Source organism: Parambassis ranga, chromosome 24 (assembly GCF_900634625.1).
Source record: "Parambassis ranga chromosome 24, fParRan2.1, whole genome shotgun sequence".
NCBI lineage: Eukaryota > Metazoa > Chordata > Actinopteri > Ambassidae > Parambassis > Parambassis ranga.
In genome coordinates, this window is record NC_041043.1 from 8,692,083 (window position 1) to 8,707,749 (window position 15,667).

At 41.1% G+C, this 15,667-nt stretch overlaps 1 protein-coding gene across 2 annotated transcripts; it reads left to right on the forward strand.

Annotated features, from left to right (window-relative positions):
• Positions 1–256: 256 nt before the first annotated feature.
• LOC114429004 (hormonally up-regulated neu tumor-associated kinase) lies at positions 257–8,112 on the forward strand. 2 transcript variants are annotated; one of them, XM_028397837.1, is made up of 12 exons: positions 257–827; positions 1,797–1,919; positions 2,019–2,188; positions 3,900–3,955; positions 4,077–4,215; positions 4,349–4,476; positions 5,472–5,607; positions 6,055–6,232; positions 6,381–6,458; positions 6,701–6,998; positions 7,078–7,535; positions 7,608–8,112. In XM_028397837.1, exons 1-12 carry the CDS (start codon positions 567–569, stop codon positions 7,842–7,844), a joined length of 2,262 nt encoding a protein of 753 aa, XP_028253638.1. In that variant the 5' UTR covers positions 257–566; the 3' UTR covers positions 7,845–8,112. The 2 variants fall into 2 exon arrangements, with proteins under 2 accessions (XP_028253638.1, XP_028253637.1); XM_028397836.1 differs by having other exon boundaries at positions 7,078–8,112.
• Positions 8,113–15,667: the final 7,555 nt, after the last annotated feature.

Sequence of the window (15,667 nt, forward strand, 5' to 3'; positions counted from 1 at the left end):
TTTTTTAGGCCTTCAGTAACATTAAACTCTGCAGTGCTCACATTGTCCTCATTGTGTTTAAGTGGACAGATGTAGTGAAGAAGTTATCAAAGAGAAATCAAGGAAGTAAATTAAGTCCATTCTAAGCAGTTACTGTGTAACTGTGAGTATGTGTGTGTACCTTAGTGCAGGGAGGGGGTGATTACGGTGTAGAATGTCCTCCTCATCACAGGAGCTGACCTAAGAACACAACGGTTAATCATCCACTAACCGGCAGGCAGAGACAGAGTGAGAGGAGCCAGCTGAATACCCGAAAGAGAGAGGCACTTGTTTGCTAAAAAGGTAAAATACACAAAGAAGAAAAAAGGACTCAAACACCCACCTGGCTGGAATAAAAGGATATACGTACCTGAGAGTGGATAATCTACAGTTGAGGGGCCGTACCTCCTCTGGGAGAAGGATTTGGATACTGCCTCAGTTTCAGCAGCCATTGTGTGTCTGTTTATGTACTTTTGTGTGACGGTCTAGTTTTTTGATTTGATCGTGAGTGTGAGAGGTGGCCACATGGGGTCAGAACCTCGAGCAGGATGCCAGCTGCTGCAGTGAAACCCGCTCTGGAGGACATGGTCGCAGAGGGAGGTAGCGTAGGAGAGCGTGGGGTGTCCCAGTGGGAAGCCTCAGGGCTGGGCCGGGAGCGGCTGTCTCTGCCCTCTCTGAAGGTCCCCAGGGAGCTGCTGCGGAGCTTCCCCCACTCCAAACGGGTGGGATCCTACCTGGTAGGAAAAATGATCAACAAGGGCTCTTTTGCCAAAGTGATGGAGGGGCTGCACATCAGCACAGGGGAAAAGGTCAGTGCTTTTCCTCTTATTTAAGACATTTGCTTCAGACTGTTTGGGTGGCACACTGGCAAAGATCACACACATACAAGATTATGATTACACAGTTACAACCAGTGCCATGTAACTGATAATTATACAGGCTTGAGTTTATAGTAGGCCGTTATTAGTCTTTGTCTGTGTACAGTTCCTGTAACTGCTTATTTTATAACTACAACTCTTTAGAAGATAACATTAGTGGATCTGTTGCTGTGCTATGTGTCTTATTTTCTTTTTGACTCAGTTGATTGGAAACCATCAACACAAGATTTCAGCATTCTGTCATCATGAACTATAACTATTAAACTGGCTGTTATACAGACAGACATTAGCATTAACTGTTTACATATAATTTCATGAGAATAAACAAAAAAAGAAAAATCCACTTTATTATGAGTCTACACAGCACGTCTGTGCTTTTTGTGTCATGTGCATGTGCCTACATGTTCTTGTGTGTGTGAGATTCTATGTAACTTTCACTGGTCACTGAGTCCCTGACCCTGGCTATGTACCTGACCTGGTTGCCGTAGTGATGGCCAAACTCCTCAGTGGGGGGATTTGTTTCCATTAACCCCTGTTACCCTGTTAAGTCTGCAAACAGTCAGTGTTGAAAATCGAGACGTGACATAGACATGTGGGTGTTAGCACTGTACAGCAAATTTATTTAGCCATGATGAACCATTTCAGTTTAATATCTACTGCTAAAATTTTTTTTCCTAATAATTTCCTGTTCTGCCACAGTTTATTTAATATTTCTAAATGAATTTTAAGGGTTCAGAATGAAAGTGAAAATCTCTCAGTAAAACTGAACTTATACTCGTGGATGTATAAAGAGACTTCTTTAAAGAAGAGTGTGCCCCTTAAACTTTTCCTTTTTTAGTAATTTATTTTCTCATAAATGCTCAAACCAATCACACTGTGTGTTTGTGTGTGTGTGTTTAGGTAGCCATTAAGGTGATAGACAAGAAGAAAGCACGGCAGGACTCCTATGTGCTGAAGAACATGAAGAGGGAACCCCGAATTCATCAGATGGTCCGACATCCTCATATTGTTGTGCTCCTGGAGGTAAACCTGTATCTCTCAAGTGAAAAAAAAATGAAGGGAAAGTCTGTTAAAAATGTTGATTATAGACTGTAGTTAAAAGGTCATACTACTGTGTGTCAGACCCTGGAGACAGAGAACAGTTACTACATGGCCATGGAGCTCTGTGCAGGAGGAGATCTGATGGACAAGATCTGTGAGAGGAAGCGGCTGGAGGAGAGGGAGGTGCGGCGCTACACCCGACAGATCCTGTCTGCAGTGGAACATCTGCACAAGCATGGCATCGTACACAGGTGAGTTCACACACACACACACACACACACACACACACTGGAGAATGTACACATCAATGTCAGATTTAGAACTTGGCTACTTCTCTTTATTTTCTTACCAAAACTAAATGGACACTGTGCAAATTTAGCTGGTTTTAATGCTGCACATGAGTGGAAAATGTCCTTAAATCTTTCCAGACTGACAGTTCAAAACTTCAATTCACTGACAAATTGTTGCAGTATTTAGAAGATAACTCTGCATGTCTGTTGGCTTCCTATTTCAACGTGTCACAAAAAAAATTCAAAGAAATGATCTTCATCCGGGGGAAGAAAGATTCACAAACTTTCATAATCACGTCCCTGCAGACAGAGAGGGTGTCGTACCAAACATATTAACATATATGGGAAACAGTAGCTACATATTGTCAGACTTTGTAGGTTCATTACACATGTTTGAGCACACACATACACACAAAGAAAGTAGTTTTCAGGGCATTAACAGCCTACAGAGGAGGAAACCCTGCTGCAGTATTTGGCACGCTGCAGTGCAGGAGATTTTAGTGGCATTTTAGTGTATGTAGGTGTTGGGAGACCTGCTGGTCACACACACATCCATTCACATTTTCACTGCAGCCACACAGAATATGCACACTGCTGTGTTTTGGTTTAAGACCTTGGCTCCTCTGAAGGTGGGAATGTGATTACCAGGCAATGACCTCATCATCCTGCGCCGGCGCCATGATTCACACATCATCACAACATCATGGACTTCCTCTCTAATGAAGTCCCTCAACGACGTCGCTCCCAACCCTTCAATGGCACCTCTCTCTGTCTCACACACACACACACACACCCACGCACTCACACACATGCATGAACTCGCTCACACACTCTTCGCCACAGTCCCACACAGAGATGATTAAACTGGAAATAAATGGAAAATTTGCACTTAAACGCACCTCTTGCCACCCACATTCAATAGGTTCACCGCATACATTTTCTCCTTTATGACAATGTCTGCTCTCACTCTTTCTTGCTCTTTTCTTGCCGTGTCTCTCTTTGAACTTTTTTCGGGTTGCGTGAGCGGGGTTCTCTGGATTTCTGAGTGTCTGTTGGTTAGATGAAGGCAGATGAAAGGAACATGGCGGATTCCCAGGCTATAGTTTATAGGGGCTCTCTACCATCTAACCACAGATTTTCATTTAGCCTGGGTAGTTTTAGAGCAGACAGTGTTTCTGGTGGGGAGGCTGGAGTACTTTAGCCGATTGAGGCACATTTTTCAAGTGAATACAGAGATGGTACTTTTCCTTGAGGATAACAGATAAGTCAAGAAGAACAGTTGAAGACTTAAAAATCTTCAACTTTTTATATGTATTTTGGAGAACACTCTAACACCCCCCCACCTCCCCCCAAATTACCTTTAAATGTTCATTTTGAAAAAAACACTTTCAGCATTGGTTTGAAAGCTTGAGTTCAACCCAAACCCAAATTGAACTTTTCCAGTCCCTAACCATCTGGTTATCCATAAATACATAGAGAAAGGCTTAGAAACACCAAACACACACTGCAGTGCTTCTTAAATTGAACAACCACCATAATGTCTGTCAAGTAAATGCTCCAAAACACCCAACAGGGAAAAAAAATCCTGTAGGATTAAGGACAGCGCTCATAAAAGATACAACTTTGAATAACATTCTTTGTTAAATGTAACAAATGTGACTAATTTTTCTAGAGATTTAAAGATTGAAAACTTCCTCCTGGATGAACACAACAACATAAAGATTGTGGGTAAGCTGACCTTCATGCTTCCTGCAACATGCAACATGACAGATTAGGATACTGCGCCCGTTGTCTGTGCTGTTGTGTGAAATGTGCACTAATGATATTCTAAATGGATTTTTTTACACAGACTTTGGCCTGAGCAACACGCTGAAGGCTGAATCTTTATCTCAGGAGCTTCTCAGCACCCAGTGTGGAAGTCCTGCCTACGCTGCTCCTGAGCTGCTCGCCCACAGGAAGTACGGACCCAAAGTGGACGTCTGGTCTGTGTAAGGCCTGTAGAGTCGAATTTGTATTTACACACTCTGACTACATGTCCATAGCAAAACCCGTATAAATGCATTTCTGTGTATATGCTTCCTTTCGTCATCCTTGTGTGTGTGTGCGTGTCTGTGTCTGCAGAGGGGTGAGCATGTTTGCCATGCTGACAGGGACTCTCCCCTTCACTGTTGAGCCTTTCAACATCAAACAGTTGCACCAGAAGATGGTTAATGGAGAGATCAGCAGCATCCCCAGTGACATCAGCAAAGGTACCTGCTGTGGCTACATCATTATGTATGCACTATATATTTGCATTTTTACAGCAAATGTTGTGCAGTTTATATAAATCTTTGCTACAAAGAATATCGCAGCTATGATGTAGGACACATCAAATGGAAGAAATGTTTCACTTATTTCTTTTTTTTTGCTTGTCCCTCTGCCGCGGCCTTAGTGTCTCAGTTTCTCCTCAGTTTTATTTTGGTTTCTTTCTCACACATAGTCACTCCATTACACTCTGTCATGGCGCCATGTCACCACAAACAAACATAGCTCCTGTTACTGTGGGGGAAACCAGAACGACTCTGAAACGGTGACAAGATCAGATTAGTGGCTGTATCGTTGCCATTGGCGGGCATCTGAGCTGTCCACATGGACTTTCTGACTCCATCCTGCCTCTGAATGGAGTTATTTGTTGCATTATTTTTAAAACGTTGGGTCAGTTTTACCACTCAGTCCTCACTTGTTCACTTGTTAATGTAATCATTTTTCTTGTTTTTCATTTATTTCCAGATTTATAGATGTATAGAGGGATATTATATTATACATTTTCATAGATTTATGGCAATAAATGGACCCTGGCAGAAACAATGCCTCTCCGACTGTGTCACGGAAACACGGAACAGGAGTGTTGGCTTGTATGTCTGTGAATGTGGCAGCCATGCCTTATCTGGAATCCCCATCTAGACTCAAACTATCAAGCCTGCTTAGCTCCCACAGGACAGCTCCATGTCACAGGCTGACAGGCTAAATTGGTTAACCTGAAGTGTTCTCCTGCCTCTGTCCATGTCCTTGTCTCTGATAAAATTTCAGTGGTTATGCAACACCTTTTAGTTGATTAGTTTACTATTTGGGCAGCCAAAATATTCAGCTGCTTGCAAATCTTTAACAAACATGGACAGTGAAAATGTATTTATTTATTTATTTTATTTTATTTAACGTTCTAAAAGCTTTGTATTATTGAGCTTCTTCCGTGTCCTTGTTCCAGGTGCCGTTTCATTTGTGTTGTCGCTGCTGGAGCCAGATCCCGATAAGAGACCCAGTGTCAGCGAGGCGATAGAGGAGAGGTGGATCAATGAGGGATATGCCAAAAAGCCGCTTCACACACTCACTCATAAAAACAGGTAGAGCTCTATAACGCATTGCCAACAAACACGTGATATATATATTATTTTTCCTGAGAGAGAAAAGAGAGACAAAACGGCTCTCGTCAGTTAAACATCCACAGCAAACATTACAATGTGGGGAGAAGAACCAAGAGGGAAATCACTGCGTGTTTTCAAACAAAATGAAATTTTTTGTGGTCTGCACACTAACAGCTTTGTATATTACAGCATGACTAAAAGGCTTTTATCACTTCACGCAGTGTGGAAATGCAATCATGTATGGCTCCTCCTGGCTATAAAGTGTTTTCTGAAATCCACATGAATGGAGCAAGAATTGTTCCAGCTCTGATCTGCCATCAGCCAAAATCCTTCAGCCATTCCTTACCAACACACCCTCACCATACTTTCCCTTTCACACTTTATCTTTCCAATTCTTTTCCATTTCTCTTCATTGTTATTTCCTAGGTTGTGTCCAGAGGATCTTAACTCGTCTGTGCTGGAGTACATGACAGAGACGTTGGGCTACTCCCTTTCCGAAATCATGCACACGCTTACCACCAACCGACCCTCTGCCATCATGGCCTCGTATCATCTGCTGCTAAGCAAGTTCAACAAGAGCCAAAAAGGATCCAAGGCCGGCAAGGTTTATACTTAATAATTGCATATACACACACAGGTCTTCACATCCTGCAACATCAGGAAATCCAATTATTTTACTACTATTTGTACACATAAAAATACATATAAATAAGAGTTATCTTATAAAAACACAATGATGAATGATTTGGCAGAAACTGGAGAGCAGTGACTGGAGTCTACCCAGCAAGAATACATGGAGGAATAACACGGAATCAAAGGCTCAGCAGCAGGTGATATGTCATCGTCAGAACATAATATAAACACCATAACCACTGCGTTTTAACCTATTTAATGTCCCATATTAAAACTGTTATTAATAAGTTAGTTAAGTCTGATGTGTCCTAATGTGGTTGGCAGATGGTTAATTTTGTCATGTTGAGATATAGGCTAGTGTTTTCAGTGTGTTGAAATTTTAAATGTAGTAGGTGTATGAAGTTGTGCTGTATGACAACCAATCACTGCCTGTCTTCAGAATGAACCGACGAATGAAAAAAGCTTGAAGCAGTTCAGGCCTCTGAGGGCCCAACAGACAACTGAATGTCAGAACAACAGAAAAAGGACTGAGAATCTGCACAGAAAGGACCACAGAGAGGCTGATGAGAACCATCCCCCGTCTCCCTCTCTACCCCAGCTCCCTCACTCTGCCTCCCCCTCTTTGCCCCCTCCTCACGTTCCCTCCCCATCTCCCGCCCCTCTGTCTGCAGAGGATGGGACTACTGATGAGGAGACAGCCATCACCTTGGACACCAGAGAGACATTGTTTCCTGAAGGTAAGACGTTCTCATTCAAACAAAAACAAATGAATCCACAGTGTTTCAAGCTGTATCTGTGTGTGTTTGTGTGTTGTAGTTTCAGTGTTTGGGGACAGGGAGCTCGTCCATCTCTCGCCGCCTAAAACCTCTGCATCCCAGCTCTGTGACTCTGCCCCTTGCCAAGTCCACCTACCCACTGAGCCAGTCAGAGACAGCAGTACAATGAGACCAGTCAGACACACACACCTGCTCAGGACAACTCAGTCAGATGGTGCAGCAGACCCTGGGTCCGACTGCTTCCATGACAACCGCCACCACAGTGATTCCCATCACCTGAACATTAATGAGCGACTGGAGAAGCTGCAGACGTTTTATTCCTCAGAGAAGAATGGCATCTCGCCCAGAATGCTCCTGGAGGCTGACACACACACTCCCCACTCCTCAGACAGAGGACACCTGGGTACCGTGGAGACAACTCAGACGTCACCATCTGCCCCCCTCCCACGCTTAAGGAATGTAGGGCTAAAAGATGGACGAGGACGGAAGATGACATGGGTAGGGTTAACTCGGCCTGGGCCACCGGGTCTTCTTGTGAATGGGTCTAAACCTCCTGTTTTCCCCTCACAGAGACAACACACTTTAGTCATGAAGAGCCTCAGGCACGAGAGGGGAAAGAGAAAAGAGCAATCTGCAGCAGGAGGAGGAGAGCGAGCAGGAGGAGGGATGAATGGAGCTAAAAGAAACTCTGTTCAGTTACGTTCATCTCAGCAGCGCAGGGTGTCCGACCTGAACCTGCCACTGCTTCCTGCGCCCCTGCAGGGAAAAACTGACAGGAAGAATCAGCTGCATGGCATGGACTACTGACACACAGGGTGGAGGGCATGATGGAGGGGCCAGAATGAAGTGCAACAAAAGAAGAGAAGTGTGCATTGATGTTAGGGAAGAGCTGTGTGTTCATGTCCTGCTCCTTCACAACAAACACTATACAATGTGCCACAGTGCCAAGCTATAAGCTGATCATTTATATTCCTGACTCTCAACATCACAATGTGAAGTGCAGAATGCACCCTGACTTTAGCTGTATTTATATTAGCAGTATTCTTATAAAACATTTTGTACTATAGCACTGAAGGGAAGCAAATATGTTACTTTTTATGTATCATTGTTTAGTCACTTGTTTGATCGGTCTTTTTAATCAAATAAAGGTAAATATATTTACACGGAGTGACATGAGATTTTGGCAGGGTGAAATGGAAAGGCAGTATGATGAGCTCCCCGAATTATTGGCCACATGTTAAGCTGTCAGATACAGAAGTTTAGCCATTGAATTTGACCATGTTCAAGTTACCACAGCTTTTTGTTTGGTTAACTGAATAGCTGACTCGCTGCTCAAGTTTCAATTAGTTGTGTGTTGTGGTGTGGACAACGACCGAAATATCCACAGTGACCTTACAACATGTAAACAATGGAGACATTTTGGTACATTACTAAACAGACTGCAATGGAATTTCTTTAACTCGACCATTTTACTATTTTACTGCACCAAGACAAGTCTTTAATATGAGTGTGTGAGCGTCAAGTGCTTCCAAATTATTTTTTATACTATAGAAAAACAAATTAATATATTTATATATATAATATATTTCTACTTTTTCTAAATCTTTGGGAAGTGTTTTCTTGTCACGCTTCATTTCCCAAGTCAAGGTCTCTGCATCATTAATATTCAGGTACAAAGATGTGGACGAATCTGGTTGCTGCATCGCAGCACTCGTTGTGGCTGCTAAATATTGCAGCAGCTGTCATCTGATACTGTTGTTTGTGAGTGTGCATGTGTGTATTGGTGAAGTGTACGTTCTGTGAATGCCCAGTAAGGACAGATTGAACCCACTCAGGTGGATACATCCCTCACTCCAGTTACTTCCCTAGCTACTTAACAGTGATATGAACCAGTAAGCTCTGATACTGTATCAGACATACTGACACATTCACCCTGCACAATGGGTGATATGTTCAAGGAGAATAGCTGTGGACAGTACAGTACACAGTAAGCTTACACAAATGAGCCTGAAGCAGGGACTCTAAAGTAAATGAATATATAAATATATTTGAATGCTGCATCCACCACCTTCTATCACTGCTTTGTGACGTTGGCTTATCATCAGGCCGTAGCTACACAGAATATGTATGTAAGAAATTTACCAAACATAATATGGAAAACTGGTTAATAATGCATGCAGTGCATTAAAATGGCCGCTGGACTATTGTGTGCATGCTACAGTGAATATTGTTCCGTCTGAAGAGCACGTGCCTTTAATAATGACCTTTAAAGGCAACATTTGAAAAAACTAAGTACCCTTTGAGCCTTAATACAAAGTGTGAGATTTGATATGTTGTCATTGATTAACCTGGTTTGATGGGGACTTGGACATAAGTCTGTTTGCATCTAACTCTATATTGTCATTTTAAAAGATCCACAGTCTACAAACTGTAAAAGCTGATTGATGATTCCACACTGGTGGCTGTTTACATCAGCTCTCCATCTATGCAACGTGAAGGCTTATGTGCATTTAACCAGTACAGACAGGTGACAGTACACTAAAGCCTCTACACAAAACATTCACACTGACCATATTCTGTTCCATGTTCATTGGCTTATGAAAGGAAGCTGTCTTATAAGGAGTCTAAGAAGGACAAATTAAAGAATATCCATTAATAAGTATTAACATGTCACTTTAGCCGTGGAATGTTTGTATGTAAAAATTTAAATTCTCTATTGATATGTTCACTATTTAAGAAAATGGGTCATGTGAGTACAGTTTTATTATGTAACATACATGCCCTGAACTAGTTGGAGTTACATTCAGTTTACCTCAGCACACCTACTGTCCTGAGATGCATTCTGACCTTTGAGCTGTGTCTGTGCTGATGTCCTCCTTCTAAGAGAGGTTGGTTCTGTTTCTACAGCTCCCAGTTGCTAATGCAGTCAAGTGTAGGTAAAGTGTCATTAAAGTTTCAACAACTGCGAGGCATCCCGATAGCTCGTCTAGTTGAACAGGGGCCCCGGGTTCAATACCAGCTGTGTCACCCACTGTCTCTCTCCAAACTTTCAAATGAAGGCAAACTTACTATAGGGATAGTGTTCAGTGTGTTCACTGACAGTTACACATCTGTGTGTGGTTTGTTAACATTATTGTTAAGACACCAACATGCCTGGACTTGTTGCAGGTTCCTCTGATGTTTGTATTAATATGGTTACTTATTAGAAGATCCTCAGGAGGTGCTGTCCTATATAATACCTGAACATAAACACAGAGACTTAAACATTCAAACATGGCTGCCTGGTTAACTAATGGCAGCTTCTGATGTAATATTTGTGACTTCATTGTGAGTGCAGATGAATAAAAAACTGCAAGCACATGAATTATATGTTGAGGAGGAAAAAATATCGAGATTTACACATAAAATAACAAATTGCCCTCAGTTTCAGGTCTACGTTTCAGGTTGTGCTCCTCGCCTTGTGCTCTCTGTCTCTCTCTCGCTACACTTCTCCTTCTCTGCGCTCAGTTTAGTCTTCCTGCTCACAAATTTCCCAGAATTCTGATTGGCTATTACCAGCCAATCAGTTCGCCTTCTGGAAGAAAGTGCAAGAAGGACACACCGCCGTGAAGGAGCTTTCTTCAAAGGATTATACTGGAAAATCTTATACAATTATAATTACACACAACACACCAATTTGGAACAACAGATACATAGTGGTTAAAAACAATAAGGAATTGATCATTGAACATTGAACATTTGGTCTGTGGTTCATTTTATTGATGGAGAAGAATGTATAATGTTTCTTTTGTTTAAATATATTTTAAATATCACTCAAAAATCCTTTAATGCTATAACCAAAGCTATTCCTGCTACCACTCACACTTTTTTAGAATTATTTTTAAAAGCTGTTTAAACATTTATTTCTAATTACATTTAATTTCGTTGATTTTTCTCTGACAACCAGGAATGTCCACAGTGTTTGAATATGAGAATTTAAATATGTGTGAAAATATTTTGGTCTTCCTCGGGCAACAGGTTGACACCACAGAAGAGTTTAAGTTGTGTGTGGACAGGGTAGACCTTCCAAATAGAGGCATGGTCCAGTGGCAAAGGAACAAAAGAGCATCACCTACCAGTCCTCTGAAGGTACACCGGTGAGGCAGGTGTTGACAGAATCCAATACTGAAGCTTGTCACAGGCTGTGTGTTCGTGGGGACATCATTCCAGTAAGGATAACGCATTATGTAAATATTTAAGTTGTGTTATTGACAATCCCTTTGTCCTCCATTTTAATGTTTGCCCTGTAATTTGTTTATATCTAAACCGAAATTCCATTTTCTCCTTTTTATGGCCAGATGCTGATTTCATGATGAACTGCCAACATCAGGATTTTAGCCAAAGTCAAGTCAAAGTCAGCTCTATTGTCAATACTGGGTTGCATTACTCTCAACTCCACAACATATAATTTTAGAACTGAAAGTGTTTCAGAGCTAATTCAATACAACATGAAAGATTTGTCTAATTGCTAGAGTAGACCACATAGATTTGCACCTGTAAACGTCAAGTACTAATCTGATTACCACTGCAATGCTGAGGTACTCTATAGATATCTGGGTATAAACTCATTAGTTATTAGTTAACAAGTGTTCGTGTTAGTAAAACATCTGACAGTGTTCTGTACAGTTATAACACAGCTTCATTAAGCTTCATTGGCCTTCAAATATGGCGACCGCACTAAACAAATGCCACACCTGTATAATAAAATACTGGACACACACAACAAAATAATATGAAATGTAAACATTTTTTGATTTCAAAAGTGCACAGCATATTTTCTAAATAAGAGTGTTAAAGGTACAATTTAAAAAATGAAAGAATTTAGATTTCTTAGCTTGACAGTTAAGCTTGGCTGGACTGGACACTGCTCAGTATTGTCCAGTTTATTGCATAATCTGGTCTACTTTGGACCATGATCCTAGTTTTGAACCAAACCCTAACCCTAGCTGTATCCCAAACCATAACCCTAATGCAGAGCTAGGGTTAGGTTCTCGGCCGTCATTTCCGTAATGGTCTCAGTGAGCCGAATGTAATAAATTTTGAACCACAACTAACTCTAACCCTAACCCTAAAAATATGAATACATTGATGGAGACAGGACACAAATATGTGTTAGTAAATGCAGGAAAACAGAGAATGGTGATTTACACACAAAAATAAACAAAATGTCCAAAACCCATTATCCACCGGATGTCTGGGGGGTCATGCTGTTTATGGGCTGAAGTAAAATTGGCACATCGCAGGCACCCGATGCTGCACAAAATTGCAATGAATATAACTTTAACAAAGTAGCCAATACATTCCCTAAATATTTTGCTAAAGTACATTTTTTTGACACAGTGTTATTCATCTACCAAACAGACTTACTGGTAGCCAGCAGGCTACAATGCGCAGCAAGTCTGCCAGCAATGTACCGCTTGAAGCCACTTGATCAGGGCTGAGGTTAGCATAGCTAGCAACTAGTAAATTTGATAGAAAATAGATGCTTCTGTCTGGTTACACTTGCTCAGAGCCCTGGCTGACCTACAGCTCGCCAATCCTGCTTCAGCACCGCCCACCATATTTTAGCATATAACAACACAGATATTAATAAATGAAGAAATGTTCACATACATGAATAAATAAATGTAGAAATACCCCAAATATATTTTAGATTGACCAAAATGCATGTGTCCATATTTATGCTGAAGTCATTTTCCATCCTCCATAATATTTTAATGTAATGTACCTCTGGCTTAATGACTGGTGAGAGATGTTCTTTGTGTCTGCACCTACCAGGAACAATTGGGGAAAAGGATTAAGAGCTGATACAATAGCACTAATATGCAGCTGCCCCCAACTTTACCTTCTAGATACAATGGAGTAGATTATTCCAATAGTACAGTATAATGTCTTTTTTCATGTATGTTATTGTGGTAATATAATTAATGACATTAATGTCTTGGCAATGACAAGTCCTGGTGGTCACCTGGAGGCCACAGGGGTTACAGGTGCAGTGGTTATGGAATGAAGTGGATGGTGTTACTCCATTAGCACTTCAATAGTCTTGGGTGTCTCTGAGAATAATTGCCGTGCCCATCATGGTGTTTGTGTGTGGTGTCAGTCTGGGCAAGCCTGTGTTCCGGCGTGTCTGGTTTCTAATGATGGTCATCCATAATTGAGTGTCACTTCACATGGGGGGGGGGGGGAGTAATGCAGCAGTCCAGGGTGGCATGGTGCTTAACTGGGCTCCAGCTGCTCGCCATGACAGTGTGAGTATGAGTCACTGGGGTCAGCGGCACACAAAACGTCCAACACTACAGGGCAGCAACCCGAGCCCAACACTGTTTAATTGATGGCACCTCTGATTAACTGTCAGTTCAGGATCAACACCAGCCAATTCACTAAAAGACGTCCTGACCAGAGGGACACTGTGTCGTGTTAACCCCAACACATCAGCCGCCCTAAACCTTAACACACGTCAGAGTCAAACGCACACAGCAGGTCGCCATGTGCAAAGAAGTTTCGTTATCAGGAAAATAGCTTAGTATCCATCTGTAAAAGGAGATTTAGATGCATTTGAAGCCAAAATGTAGGCCTTTAAGAAGGTTTTCCTATTAAAACTGACAGTAAAACATTCTCATTTAAGCTATAATTTATAATAAAATTCATGAAAAAGCATCATGTGAATGGAACAGGAAACCAGAAAGAGCTGCTATATTGGTGTTCCTTCCTATCATATGAAACACAGAAAGGCAAAGTGCCAAAGATTTTCTGTGTTTCTGTCTGTAAAGATGGATGTCACAAGACTGTCCAAAATGTGAGGCCAAAACATCTTGAACGCCCTCTAGGGGCTGGCTGCAGTATAAGTTATAAATCCCCCCCCCCTCCCACGTTAGTGGATGAGATACACACTGGAGCTGTAACCGGGCTTTAAAAGTTAGACCTGACCTGGCCCGAGCCCAAAAAGTACATTTTAACTGACAACAAAGAAATAAAATAAGTCCTCTGTAACATCGAATCATCTCTTCTAATCAAAACTCTCATCACGCAAGTCAGAACACAAACCTGAGACCATGTAACATGATAGAAATTGAGATCTTCAGCTCTAATATAAACCGAACATATGTTTTATTTCGTAAACAAAAAATATCTACTGAATAGGAACTAATAATCTCTGTACTCATATGATGATTTTCAGTTTTTAAAAAGCTTCAAAGCTTAAACTTTCTGCTAAAAACAACTTTTATCCAATGCCACTTTTTCAAATGTAAAACGTATTTAAGACTCAAAGAAATAAGATTTTAGCAATAAGACTGTTGAATATTCTTAATCTTAATTCTTGAAATACATTTTCATTTATTCTCCAAAGTGCTGTCAGATTAAAATCAGTCTGCCATTCCCAGACAATCGAGTGGATCAAATGTTTAATGGAGCAGCAATCCCCTGGCTCGCACACAGCTCATTGTTTGGATGAATCATTGCTTGATGAGAGTCATATTTCTAGAAGAAAAGGTTCTTGACCCACCGCCAGCTGTTTTGACAGGCACAACTCAGCACCTACACAATCACAATAGAGGACTCTAACACAAATCTAACACAGACATGCTGGTGTTTAACAATGGTAAAACTCACTACATATTTTTCTCCTTTGATGTCTAGATTATTTAAGGTTTCCTGATTTCTGTCCAGTTTGAATCAATGTTCCCTTCAGACTCTTTTTTTAAAGAAGTGATGCAAAAACACACAAGCGTCTGCTGCCAGACAAACTTGAAGAAGAAGTGAAGAGACATCAATTACTAATGAGGTCTGTAACAGAGAGCAGAGCCACATGAGTCGGGAGGTGTTAAGTTCAACACACGTGTTCTGCATACTGTGAAGAAGACTATAAAAAATAGCAAATGTTATGTTACCTGTAAAACTCATTCTGGGGAGTTGTGTGTGTGCTGAAACAATAGACTGCTTTTATAGTTCCCCACTCTACAGGCCTTAACTACAGCAACCAGAAAACGTTAAGCAAAAAGCCTTGTAGGAATTATCATCTATTGATCTCCAACTCCACCTGCTGTAGGCTCCGTGCAGTGCAGGGAGTGCAAACCAACTGGGAAGGTTAAGTTGAAGCTGGAGTTTAAGTATACAGTAAGCAGCTATGTAATGCAGACCATTTGTATTAGTTGCTGCAAGAGCATTTAGGCATACATTAAAGGATTCATACTGATACAATCACTAGATGTTAAGGTCTATTGCTACTCTCTGCTTCCACCAATCGTCTTCAGTAAAAAAAAAAAAAGCATAAAATGGTTAAAGAAAATGTACTTTTATTTGTTTCTGGACAGTCCTTTCTTTCACTGGTACATCACAAGTAGCCACACCGAAGCCCTGGAATGCTTGCCAGAGCATCATTTTTGCAACAGCTGATTTCACTGATCCAGGAGGAAAAACTAAAGACAAATTTTTCCTTTGAAAGTTGTCATTTATGATGACTAAAACACGGCGAAAAAAAAAAAGCCCAGAAAAGTAGCTGTAGAAATAAAATGATGTTTTTGTTCAGTCCCTTAAATGGCACGATGTGTCTCCGCTAGTTAACAATTTTAATAAAGTTTATTGATGCT